The sequence below is a fragment of the Staurois parvus genome, unplaced genomic scaffold, assembly GCF_062004578.1.
Source record: "Staurois parvus isolate SC_StPar_1 unplaced genomic scaffold, SC_StPar_1.0 ptg000019l, whole genome shotgun sequence".
NCBI classification, from domain to species: Eukaryota; Metazoa; Chordata; class Amphibia; order Anura; family Ranidae; genus Staurois; species Staurois parvus.
Window position 1 is genome coordinate 19929566 of NW_028317815.1, and position 13985 is coordinate 19943550.

The window sequence follows — 13985 nt, forward strand, 5'->3', positions numbered from 1 at the left end:
GAGGATCAGAGAAGACAGGATCAAACAGCCATTTTACACAATTTGGAGGATTAAGCCCTTAGGTTCCACAGTGAGTATCAGAAGAATGCTATGAACAGAAGAGCTTCTTCATGCCTATGGCAGCTTTTAAATAAGGTTATGTTGTTAATTTCTAGGCTCCTGCCTTGCTAATGCTGGTATTTAGAGAGAGTTAATGATGTGGTAAAGTGTCTCCTATTGTTTTTATTTTACTGGTCAAAACTATTTTAATTATATGGTCTTTAATGGTACCCAGTGTATCACTTAAGGTACCCAATTAGAAATTGTAGCATAAGTGGTCTCTGTTTACACTTTAGGTTAATGGTCATATTGACTCGGGTCTGTTAGCCAGCAGGGAGTCATTAATCAGTATAAGTATTCTGAAAACCCTGCACTTCATCAAGTTTTCTCTGTGTCTCCTCAGGTCAATTAGAATCAGATAGATTCCTTCTAGTAAGTGGTGGAAAACCTTCCAGGAAATGTGGAATTCTATCCAGTGGAAACAATCTCTTCTTCAATGATGAAGGCCTTAGAATGCTCATGACAAGAGATCTAGATTTATCTTTAGCTCGGTAAGAGGAACATGTTCATTCATATTTACAAATCACATTTCATCTATCCTCATGAATGGCAGAAGCAAGCATTAAACCATTCTTTTATGTCATGGCAATATTTTCTAGCCACATACATTCATTGGTCACAGTGAAACTTGTACATTCAAAGATAAGTGATAAAACCAGCAGTAACAGATCTGTGTTATATTGGCCTCAAATATGAGTTACTAAACTGTTTGTACCAATTTGATTTTAAAATATACTGTATGGTGCCAATGAGTTTTTTTAAACTGACATTGGACAACAGCAATTTACACCACATGTGTGATTGTATGTAATAAACACTTTAAGAACTGTACCCAAAGGAGATTTTTCTGTTTTACAGAAAATTGGACAAAATGTAGTCCACTGCTGTGCCTATAGAGCTCTTAACAGAATATGTACCAAAGATCTGAAACTGCTTTAGCAGACTAATCTTAGCTTTTTAACCAATTTTCCAGTACCAGGCTTTGAAGTACATTCTACATTTATTCCTGGAGATAATCTAATAGAGGCAGTATGATGGAGTATGTGTGACCTCTCCATATTAAAAAAATGGAGGATGCATTTCAGCAAGTAATTCTAATTCTTCTGAGCTAGAGCACAGTATGGCCTGTCACAACAAAGCTCGAAGGTGGTACATACAGCTACCAGAATCTCTGAAGGCTGTAAATACACATTGGAGGAATAAACCCTATTCTATCCCACCTATAAAAGAAAAATCAATTTATGGTATAGTTCTTTATAATAATTTCCAGACTATGCAGCACACACTCATACCCATGCAATGCAAGAAACAATGTTTATTTTTACCTTTGTTCTCACATCTACAGTCTACTGAAATACTTTCCATATTGAAAAACTCATCCTTGCTTGTTGCATGGCATACTTGTTTCACAAATATTAAATCTGAAACATGTTGTGCCCAGCCTGATACCTCCTATTATAAACTGTCCCTAAAATATAGAAATAATCTTACTGGAAACTGGAAACTGTTATGAGTTGTTTATTGTACTCAGTACATATCAGGACATATTGTATTTGAAGCCAGTGTAAGCAATTTTCAGAAACCGGGAACAAGATGCCAATTTGCACAATTATAAATCTAATACATTCATATTCTGAAACATTTTTACACTATAATACTGTTGGCATCAGATTTTAAAACACCTCTAAACCCAAGAACAAAAAATAATATATTGCAGCTTACCAGTGCTTAGATTTGGTGGCTGCACAGCTAGAACACAATTATGCTGCACAGCAATATGAAATTTGTAATATTGACAGGGGTTAGACAAAAAAATGGAAACACTACATAATTTGCAGGTGTGAAAGTGACAACATGTTTCACGTTGAAAGCAAGTACAGTGTCAAAGGTTATGACGGCATATACAGTTTCTGGGAAAATGTCATCTGATAAGCATAACCACGGTCAACATGGTTAACTGACCGAAAGAGACAAAAGGACATTGCACAGGATTGTGACCCAGAATAAGAAAACAACTGCTGCAAAAGTGACTGCAGAACTCATTCATAGTCTGTGTTTTTTTACATTGAACACTTCAAATGCATAATAAGGGATACTTATGGGGGAGCTTAGCTACTTCTTCTTACAAGGTCCTACCAATGTTGACAGGCATGTGTCCAGGTTTTTTTTAGAAAATGGGAGGGAGGAGCATAGGACAAGAAAAAAAAGCCCTCACTGTATAAGCATTATTTCTTTATCATACATCACGGGAAATAGAACACGCTATTCGTGACTATGTGGGTTATATGCCACCTATAGGTGAATGGACACTGGGCAACCAATCAGAGAGGAGTCCTCCCCTATATAACCCCTTCCACACAGGCAGTAGCTCAGTTTTTTCGCCAGTGTCTGTAAGAAGGATGGTTACTGAAGGTGTTGCTTGTGCTCCTGGAGAATACTTATTTTCTAAGATGGTTCCTCTGAGAATTATGGACTTTATCGGATTCATTCGGAAAGCTGTTAGCCAAAATGGATGGTACCCGAGCCTCGTTGGATAAGGATAAGAATCCTCTGGGTTTTGCCTGTAATGTGGCCATTTGGTGCTGGACCCTGTGTAAATGAAACCCTGTGCAGTATTGAGTCTGACCAAGGCATTTTCCAGCAGGGTGCTGTACAGGTCCGAGGCAGTGGCCCCACAGTATGGGGATCAAGTTCTTGAAGATCTACGTGACATGGCCCGCCCTGATGGGTGAAGGTTGCACTCATGGTGTAAGGCTGAGTCCTGCGGCGGGAATGGTAAAATGCCTCCTCTTTTTCTTTTTTTTTTTAAATAAGGAAAAGGAAAATGGAGGGAAAACAAAGATACTGTTTTTCCATTGTTGTTGGTGATGATTGTCACCAAGGGGAGTGATTCATTGTTCTTAAGGCCTGCCTGGTCTTCTTTTTGGTGCCTGTAGGGGGAGCAGCCTGATGGAGAGACAGCCAGCTGTGGCCGCAAGGTACGCTCATGCACTCAGCAGGTGCACATGTATACACGCTGGAAGAGGAAGGTGGCCATATTTATTTATGTGTCCAGCAAACACTGGTCAGTTCAGACAGGAGGCTGTACTTTCTGGTCACACTACCTGGCATAGCTGTATCCTGGAATCTCTGTATTTGTTTCTATCTGTATTTGGTTCAGATTCAGCACTGTAGGAACGGATGTCTTCCAGAAAGCAGGGTGGAGGAGGCACAGCAGGAAACGGCACATGTGTACCACGGTCAGGTCTACAAGAAGCTAGTCAAAGTTCTGCAGTGTTATCCTCTCCTGGAAGGCCAGGGGCCCTGGGCAGTCTGAGCCACTATGTTTGTCTGGCATTGTGGCTACTACTGGGGTGTCCGCTTCAGTGTATGTAACCAAAGAGGATCTTGCTTCAGCCTTAGTAGGTTTAGAAGATAAGATCGCAGGAATGATTGCATCTGTTTCTCAGGTGAATAAGAAGTGGGAGAGATCCCGTTCACTGGATCCACCGGTCCTTGAACAGGAGTGGATGGAACCAGAGCATGAGGGAGCATTACAGGACCTGGAGGAAGGTCAGTCAGTAGATTCTCTATCTGAAGGGTCTCAGCTTGAGGAGAAGCAAGCAGTTTCAGCTTCTCAGTCTCAAAGGTTATTGGTTCAGGTCCTTACTGATATGGTCCGTTCAGGCTTCAGGTTTCTCCCATTGAGTCCTCTAAGGTTATGTACTCTTCTCTGGGTTTTTTAAGGCGTCAGTAGAGTATGCAGGTGTTTCTGGTGCATCCTCTCTTGGAACAAATTATGTATGCTGATTGGGATCACCCGTATAGGATTTTTGTTCCACCAAAATGATTTTCTCTCCTATATCCTATGGATGAGAAGTTTGTTAAAAAATGGGACATGCCTGTAGTTGATGCAGCTGTTTCATCCCTGAATAGGTCATTACCATGTCCTGTGTATAACAGCCAGGTTTTCAAGGATACAGCAGATAAGAAGCTGGGATCTCTACTTAAGGCCCCCTTCTCTCTGGCAGGGTCAGCTGCGCAGCCAGCAGTAGCAGTTATTGGTGTCTGCCAGTGTCTTTCTGACAGTTGCTGGAAGGGCCATCAGTGCAAGGAGTAGGTTTGGCCAAGGATTTGAAGGATGTTCCATATGCTTTATGTTTTGTGGTGGATGCTCTTAAGGATTCAATTCAGCAAATTTCTTGCATGGCCCTCTTATCAGTTCACATATGCAGGATTTTGTGGCTGAGCTGAAGAGTTGGTCAGTGGAACTGCTGTGCAATAAATTGTTGGCAGGTTTTCCCTTTCATGGGGAGTGACTGTTTGGGGAGGATTTGGATAACTATATCAAAAAGATTTCAGGAGGGAAGAGTTCTCTGTTGCCTTTTAAAAGGAAATCCAAGCACACTTCTTTTAAGGGATCAGGGGCTTCGGCAACTGGTCCCTCAACTACCATACAGTCATTTAGTCGCCACTAGGGGTAGGACGCAAGGTCAGAATCCAAGGAGACCCTGGGCACAAAAATCAGCCAAGACAGATCCTAAGTCTGCCTCCTTAAGAAGGAGCACCCTCACTCATTCGAGTGGCAGGAAGGCTTTTGAATTTTGTGACTGCCTGGAAGACACTAATCTGGGACAGGTGGCTCATTTTTTTGATTTCTCTGGGGTACAGGTTAGAGTTTTGGGTCCGATTCCTACAGTCAAATGTACCTACAAAACCAGAACAAATAAGAGGGCTACTGCAGGCACTCTATTACCTGTTGTTTCCGGGGGTGATCACGGAAGTTCCAATGGACAATAGGTTTCAAGGGTTTTATTCAAACCTGTTCATAGTTCCAAAGCCAAATGGGGATGTAAGACCCATTTTGGACCTCAAGGCTCTAAATCGGTTTCTAAATGTTCTATCCTTTCATAAGGACTCTGCCCAGTCAGCAAGGGCCTCAATGCAGAAAGGAGATTTTTTAGCATACATAGATATCAAGGACGCATACCTGCATGTGCCAATATTCAGCTCTCACCAAAAATGTCTGTCAGTAGGAGTTCAGCATTTCCAATTTATAGCTCTGCTGTTTGGGCTGGCCACGGCTCCTCCAGGGTTTACGAAGGTTCTGGCTCCAGTATTGGGGCTGCTCAGAACTTGAGGGGTATCAGTCATAGGTTATCTACATGATCAGTCAGGCACTGCCAAGTTTGGAGCAGGATGTGGCCCTTACAGTTCAGGTCCTGGAACATCTGGGCTGGGTGCTCAACTTCAACAAAATATGGCTCTGGAGTATTTGAGGATAATCCTAGACATGGTTCAGGCAAAGGTATTTATGCCTCCAAGGAAATGTTGCTCCCTGAGAGCCCAGGTCTGCAGTTTACAGGCCAAGAGATATCCTTCAATTTGCCTCTATGAGATTGGGGAAGATGGTGTCCTCATTCGAGGCAGTACCCTATGTGCAATTCCACTCCAGACCACTGCAAAAGAACATTCTGTCTGGAACAAAAAGGCTCCATATGTCTCTGTCTCCCAAGGTACTGCAGAGCCTGAATTGGTGGTTGGTGACTCAGAATTTTTAGAAAGGGAGATCCTTTCAGCCGTTGGTGTACATACATACAAACATCAACCACGAGGGCGGTACTAGGACCCGGAGTGCTCAAGAGGAGGTAAATTACATTCTCACTTGGGTAGAAAGTTATGTGCCAAGTTTGTCAGCAGTGTTCATTCCAGGCAAAGAGAATTGGCAGGCAGATTATCTCAGCCGCCAACGGTTGATTCCGGGGGAATGGGCTCTGCACTCCGAGGTTTTCTTGCCAATCTGCCAGTGATAGGGTTGCCCAGATGTAGATCTGTTGGCATCCAGGTTCACAAGTGACCCTTGTGCAACAGGGTTGGATGCTTTAGTGACTCCTTGGATGCTCTTCTGCCGGTTCAGCTGTTATCAAGACTCCTATGCAGAATTCGGAGGAGTCTGTTCCGGTTTATTCTGATTGCCGTGGCCTGGCCTAGGAGGGCCTGGTACACGGACATAGTGAGACTGGCAGTGGACGGGCCTTGGACCCTGCCGTTCAGGCCAGACCTGCTGTCTCAAGGCCCTATACTGCACCCAGCTTTACGAATGCTAAATTTTACTGCATGGCTATGAAACCCAGATCCCAAAGGATAGGGGGTATCGGACATTGTTCTGCCTTCTTTTTTTCCTAGGCCGCAGTCGACAAGGGAGAGATCCTTGCATAGGTTGAATGTGGTACACCTCTTCCTGAAATTTACGGCGCAGGTCAGGAAGTCTGATGCTCTTTTTGTGTTGTGACGCCATGAGGCGTCAGTTGCTTAGATTTGCAAGGCCTCTACATGGGCTTTGGTTCACACGTTCACAAGGTTCTACCAGGTGGATGTTAGAGCCACAGTGGACTCTGCCTTTGGTCACAGCGTCTTGCGAATGGCTGAGTAGGTTTTTTGTGGGATTGATTTCAGTGGCTATCATGGTGTCACCCTCCCCCAAAATGTCTTTATTTCTTTGGGACATCCCACATAGTCATGAATAGCCTGCTCTGTGTATCGTAATCTACGATAAAGAAAATGGATTTTTCCTATATACTTACCTGTAAAATCCATTTGCTCTGTGTCCCATGATGTACTCCAAAGATTTAGCAGGTAAGTATGTAGAAAAAATTCAATTACTACTGAAAATGGAAAAATGAAGAGGGAAATTGTTAGGTTCTGGAAAACTACTGATGGCTGAATCGTGTACCTGGCCTTTCCAATGTTATGTATGGTATTTAACATTAAATAGTGATCTGGGAGAAAAATAAAAAATACATCCATACATGTCCATAGCTTTGTAGCATCAAATTGCAGTTTTCAATAAAAAATTGCAAGAAAGAGTAGGTAAGCCTAAAACGTGTGGGTAAAAAATAGTGTCTACTTACAGACCTTTCTGCCCCCTACCCCCCACCTAACAAAGAAACATACCTTCACCCAAAGCAAACCGAAAACAGAAATTAAACAAAAATCATGTCCAAGTAATACTTTATTTTTGTAAAATATGAAAAACCCCTTGCCATCTCCTCACACTTGTTCTTTAAGGGGTTCTGAACAATGAGAAACACTCATGCGTTACGGATCATGTGACTGATGTGACTGGCTGTCACAGTAGTCCAATGATCAGGAGCCCTGATCCACCTGCTTCCAGCCATCAGCAGATAACAGGAGTTGTCAGTATAGCTCAGGCAGTGTGCTGGGAATGCACAGTGAGTGCACTCTCAGCACACAACATCGCTGCACCATGGACATATACAGTTGTGGTCAAAAGTTTACATACCCTGGCAGAAATTGTGGCATTGATATTGAAAATATGACTGATCATGCCAAAAAATGCTCTTTTATTGAAGGATGATGATCATATGAACCCATTTATTATCAAATAGTTGTTTGGCTCCTTTTTAAATCATAATGATAACAGAAATCACCCAAATGACCATGATCAAAAGTTTACATACCCTGGAATGTACAGACACACAAGGTGACACACATGGGTTAAGATGCCAATTAGAGGTTAGTGTTTCACATCTGTGGCTTTTTAAATTGAAATTAGTGTCAGTGTATAAATAGTCAATGAGTTTGTTAGCTCTTACGTGGAAGCGCTGACTAGGCTAGATACTGAGCCAATGGGATCAAAAAAGAGCTGTCAAAAGTCCTGCTTAACAAGGTAATGGAACTTTATAAAGATGGAAAAGGACATATAAAGATGTCCAAAGCCTTGAATATGCCAATCAGTACTGTTAAATCACCTATTAAGAAGTGGAAAGCTCAGGGATCTCTTGATACCAAGCTATGGTCAGGTAGATCAAGAAAGATTGCAGCTATAACTGACAGAAGAATTGTCTGGGATTCAAAGAAAAACCCACAGACAACCTCAAAAGAAAAACAGGCTGCTCCGGAAAAAGATGGTGTGGTTGTTTTTAAGGAGTACAATACGGTGATACTTGAACAAAAATTATCTGATCTCGGTCGAGGTGCCAGAAAGAAGCCTTTACTGCACCAATGCCACAAGAAAGCCCAGTTACAATATGCCTGACAACACCTTGACATGCCTAACCAGGCCTTTTTGTGTCATTGACGCATTAAAGGCTTCTTTCTGGCACCTTGACCATGCAGGTCATTTTTGTTCAAGTATCATCATATTGTGCTCCTTCAAAACAACCACAGTCTTTTTCCAGAGCAGCCTGTATTTTTCTTGTGGTTACCTATGGGTTTCCCTTTGTAACAATTTTTCTGGCAGTTGTGGCTGCAATCTTTCTTGGTCTACCTGACCTTGGCTTGGTATCAAGAGATCCCCGAACTCTCCACTTCTTAATAGGTGATTTGACAGTACTGACTGGCATATTCAAGGCTTTGGACATTTTTATGTCCTTTTCCATCTTTATAAAGCTCCATTACCTTGTTACGCAGTTTTGACAGTTCTTTTCTGATCCCCATGGCTCAGTATCTAGCCTAGTCAGTGCTTCCACGTAAGAGCTAACAAACTCATTGACTATACACTGACACTAAATGCAATTTAAAAAGCTACAGATGTGGGACATTAACCTCTAATTGGCATTTTAACCCGTGTGTGTCACCTTGTGTGTCTGTACCAAGGCCAAACATTCCAGGGTATGTAAACTTTTGATCCGGCCCATTTGGGTGATTTCTGTTATCATTATGATTTAAAAAGGAGCCAAACAACTATTTGATAATAAATGGCTTCATATGATCATCATCCTTCAATAAAAGAGCATTTTTTGGCATGATCAGTCATATTTTCAATATCAATGCCAAAATTTCACAATTTCTGCCAGGGTATGTAAACTTTTGAGCACAACTGTATGTGCAGCACATGGGCGTTAAGGCCCACCCATCCTACTGCTGCATATATGCGTGGGGCGGTTGGCAAGTGGTTAAGGTGACATGCAATGGTCAAACAACTATTATACAGTCACACTTAAACGCAATCCACACAAAGCTTTTCTATTCAAATAGTGCAAACTATTCAAATGTCAAAATCTGGAGATGACATATACAAAATTCTCATTACTTGAGAACACTATTCAACTAACCTTTAATAACTGTGAAGTGAACACATATGTTGCATAACTGTATGCAGAGCCTGAGATGACGAGGATGGGGTCTTGCACAGTTCCCATTCAAGCACCCCTCGGCATTGAGACAGAGACCGCAAGGGTAAAGGAAAGGCACAAGTGCCAAGGTGTAGACACTGTGAGCAGGAACTTGGGAGCAGCAGGATCTGAGAGCTGAAGATGCACCATATAGATGCAAAGTTAAATTGAGGTTAGAGTCAGGTCCCAAACCTGGTCAGGTGATAGCAAAGTGGAAGGACACCAAAACACAAGCATAATCAGAGTCAGGAACAGGCAGAAGTCAGTAGCAATTGGGCAGCAAAGTACAGATTCACTAGATGAAAGCATAGTCAGTAGTCCAAGCCAAGGTCGGACAAGGATAATCCAAGAGCAAAGTCAGAAAGGAAGCCAGTTCTGTAGTAGGAACAAGATGTGTATCAGGGACAGGGAAAACAAGACTGAAGCCCATTCAGCAAAGAACTAGTACAGAGTTAAAGTTTAAAAAGGCCTCTTGGTGGCAGTGGACGTGTGCGCAAGTATACTTGTGCTCATATGTGTGGGCAATGATGCATATGCTGTTTGTATTCTGTTCTCATAGAATGTACACACCTATGTGCAGGCGCATCAGCCAGACAGCACATCTTAGCCTGACGGTTGGCACCATGTTCCTGCCCACATCTGCAAAATGGTCCAAGAACAAACTGTCATAGTTTGTCCAGAGGAAGCATAAAATACTGCAGTGCTTTATGTACCATGGCTGTGGGTGTGCTGTTGGCGTGGCATCACCTAGCAGGAAATGGAGTAACTCTACTTGGAATCTATCTCACATAGCTTTGTTGACACTATTGAACTCATGCTTGAAAATTCACAGATCTGAATGCTAAATCTATTTCAAACCTTAGCGCATGCTGACCTGCTCTAGTGGTTTAGCAACAGTCTTCCACAGCTTGATACATTTAGTGATGTCTGTTTTGTTGTTTGAGAATTAGCAAATTGTATTTGCGATAGCAGTAGTAAATGAGTCCAATTGCATCAGTATTGTAGCCATGGAACCTGCATTTTCATAATGAAAGGTTAGTGCTTTTCTTAGTATAGGTAATAAGGCAATGTATTGTACAGTACTGTAGTACTGTGAATAGGAGATTTTGTAACCAATTGAACCAGTTGTATAAAAATGTATTCAGTACTTTATATAAAGTAATGATTACAAGTGTTACAAAACATTTTTATGCAGTCACTAACATTATTAATGTGATATAAATAATCATCCTCTTTCTAGGTTTGTGCAGTTCTTTATGCGATTAGGCTGTGGAAAAGCAGTACCAGACCCTCGAAGTCAGCCAGTGCTACTGCAGTATTCACTGGATGGTGGATTATCATGGAGTCTCCTACAAGAATTTCTCTTCAGCAATTCCAGCAATGTAGGACGATATATTGCACTAGAGATCCCACTGAAGGCTCGTTCCATCTCCTCCCGCCTACGTTGGTGGCAGCCTTCTGAGAATGGACATTTTTACAGCCCATGGGTTATAGATCAAGTAAGAAAGTGTTTTTTTTTAGTCCAATAGTGTAATTACAGTGTCTTGTAGCCATGAATTTATTGTAAATCTGAAAGGTGACATCCAGGGTAGATGATGCTGCATTGCTAGCACTAAACTCATCCCCTTCACTCCCATTGTGCAAAAATCAAATTTAGTTTTTTATTTAGTTTTTCACCCAGTAACTTAAAAAAAAAACTTTAGAGGGATATGGACATGTGACTTTTGAGAAGTCATTATCTTCTTGGATATCACCACAAAAAGCAGGCTCTACTGAGCAGGCTGCATTGCCATGCAGACCACTGCTGGTAATGTCCACCAACACCAATGATGCCTTGATAACAAAACCTTTGTAATGCTTTGTACTTCTCTGTGTGTACTTGTCTGTGACAGCCAGGCCAATGGGAATCACCTTAGATGACACACGGCATCACACTGCCCAGAAAAGGAATGGCTGCAACTTCAAATCAAAGCTTTAAATGGGATGACAATATTCACTGTATTGTGTCTATGGAAGAGTAATATTGTCCTAGAACAGAAAGTGTGTTGACTACATTCCCATATCCTGATCTCCATAACACAGGAGGAAGGGCTGATAACAATGATTGCAATAACACTGCAGAGTGGGATACCTCGCAGAGCAAATGTGGTGGTGGGGGGGGGGGGGGGGGCAGTGGTTGAGAAATCCATTGTTAGGGTTTTAGATACCATTAAAACGTTTTATTGTATTTACTTTTATTTCCATCCTTGGCGACTGACATGCCCTTTATGTAACAATACAGAGATAATAAAAGATGCTTTTTATGGAGGGATCACGGTGGGGAGATTGCATCAGTGACTTCATTAGTCATGTTATAGTCAAGTTAACTGAAGCATGATAATGCTAGTAAATTAATTACATTGTAAGAAGAGTCAGTACAAACCTGTCACAGTAACCAGCATAATGACATATGGTTGAAAATCAGTGGGGTACTGGTGACGTGCTTATGAAGAGTATCTGATAATCATATGTAAAAGCATTTTGGTTCTACTTGTCTATTTGTAGATTCTTATTGGTGGGAACATATCTGGAAACACAGTTCTAGAGGATGACTTCACAAGTTTAGACAACAGAAAATGGCTTCTCCATCCTGGTGGCACTAAGATGTCAGTATGTGGTTCTACTGGAGATGCCCTTGTGTTTATTGAGAAGGCCAGCACTCGTTATGTGGTTACCACAGACATTGTGGTTAATGAAGACTCTTTTCTGCAGATTGATTTTGCAGCTTCCTGTTCTGTTACAGACTCTTGTTATGGTAAGAAAATAAATGTAAGCATTTACATTTACAATTTTATAATTCCACATAAATCACCAAGTATGAGATAGAAGACCAGGGGATGCAAATAGTCTTCTTCCGGTTTCCAGCTCTCAAACCTACATTGGGAGTCTCTACCTCAAGCATGTAATGGACATATTTTCTGTCCATTTCTTAAAGGCTAGATTTGAATATGTGCCTGTAGTCCTTTACCACACAATACTGTGGTTATCATATTATTGCTGTATGTTTCATTATAATGAGTTGTTGGTACCACTATTAATACTGCTGTCCAAATGCATTAGCATGATTATTAGTGTACTACTCAATTCTGTTATTTCAGGTGTTTGTTTACTTGAAAAAATATTTCAGTAGTAAAATGCACTTGTTTGCAGTGCAGATAAGGGTTTCATACAAGGCCTTCAAAATCTTTCAGGTTGTCCACCCTTTTATACTGTAAATGTGGTAAATGTTTGTAAAAATGTCAGAATTAAAATATTCATTAAGAAATATGATGGCTTTAGATAGCCTGTTCTTCACTCAACATTCACATTCTTCGGCACATTTTAGGTGATCTCCACATTACTGTCTGTAAAGCACAGTGTGTGGTAGGCTAACATTGTGAAATTTGTGTTTTGTTCATGGGAAGATTGTTGAATAATTGCAGTGAAATGTTTTATTCATTCTTCACTGCCCATGTATTTCAGACTTATTTCTATTTGTTGTTACAACTGGTAGAAAAATAACTTAACCACTCGGCATCCTGAGGCTTTACGCCCCTTAATGACCTCTTTTTGCTATTTGGCACTGCACTATTTCAATTGATAATTGCGCGGTCATGCAATGCTGTAACCAAATAAAAATTTTTTAACACAAATAGAGCTTTCTTTTGGTGGTATTTTATCACATGTGCGCTTTTTATTTTTCACGCTATAAACAAAAAAAGACTGAAAATTTTGAACAAAAACAATATTTCAGCTATAAAAAATATATAGTATACTAAAAGTTAGTTATAAATTTAGGCCAAAATGTATTCTGCTACATGTTTTTGGTGAACAAAATCCCAATGAGTGTATATTGATTGCTTTGTGTGAAAGTTATAGCGTCTACAAACTATGGTATAGACACTGCAATTTACGCCATTTTTTGCTATACAGCGCTGCACTAGTTTAACTGACAACTGCGCGGTTATGCAATACGGTACATAAATGAAATTTACATCCTTTTTTTTACACAAATAGAGCTTTCTTTCAGTGGTATTTGATCACCTGTGTGCTTTTTATTTTAGGCGCTATAAACACATTTTTTGACAAAAAAAAGATATTTTCTCATTTTTGTCATAAAAAATATCCAAAAAACTCAAATTTCATCATAAATTTAGGCCAAAATGTATTTTGCTACATGTTTTTGGTTAAAAAATCCCAATAAGTGTATATTGATTGCTTTGTGTGAAAGTTATAGCGTCCACAAACAATGGTATAGATAATGGAATTTACACAGCTTTTACTTTCTGACTGCCCATCACATTTCTTGCAGTGCTAAAATACCAGGACAGTACAAACACCCCCAAATGACCCCTTTTCGGAAAGTAGACACCCTTAGCTATCTGCTGAGAGGCATATTGAGTCTGTGGAAGATTTTTTTTTCTCCACAAGTTTTTGGAATATTGCAAACACATTTTTTTATTTTTTTTTTACACAAAGTTGTCATTTAAATTATATATTTCTCACACAAGCCATGGGTATATGTGGAATCACACCCCAAAATACATTCTGATACTTCTACCGAGCATGGGGATACCACATATGTAAGACTTTTTGTGAGCCTAACCACATACAGGAAATCCAATGACCACTTTGAATGCCTGAAGGTGCGTAACTTCCCTCATTTCACTTCCTGACTACCTATCACAGTTTTGGATGCCCTGAAATGCCAAGATAGCACCAAACCCCCCCAAATGTCCCCTTTTTGGAAAA

The 13985-nt window shown here is 40.7% G+C and overlaps 1 protein-coding gene across 3 annotated transcripts in view; it reads left to right on the forward strand.

Annotated features, from left to right (window-relative positions):
* Positions 1 to 13985, forward strand: part of RELN (reelin) — a 547755-nt gene that overhangs the window by 458358 nt on the left and 75412 nt on the right. For all 3 annotated transcript variants that reach the window (XM_089685528.1, XM_089685532.1, XM_089685541.1), the window contains exons 43-45: positions 443 to 590; positions 10456 to 10714; positions 11760 to 12009. In XM_089685528.1, coding sequence (XP_089541654.1) covers positions 443 to 590; positions 10456 to 10714; positions 11760 to 12009 — 657 coding nt within the window. The remainder of the gene's footprint in view (positions 1 to 442; positions 591 to 10455; positions 10715 to 11759; positions 12010 to 13985) is intronic.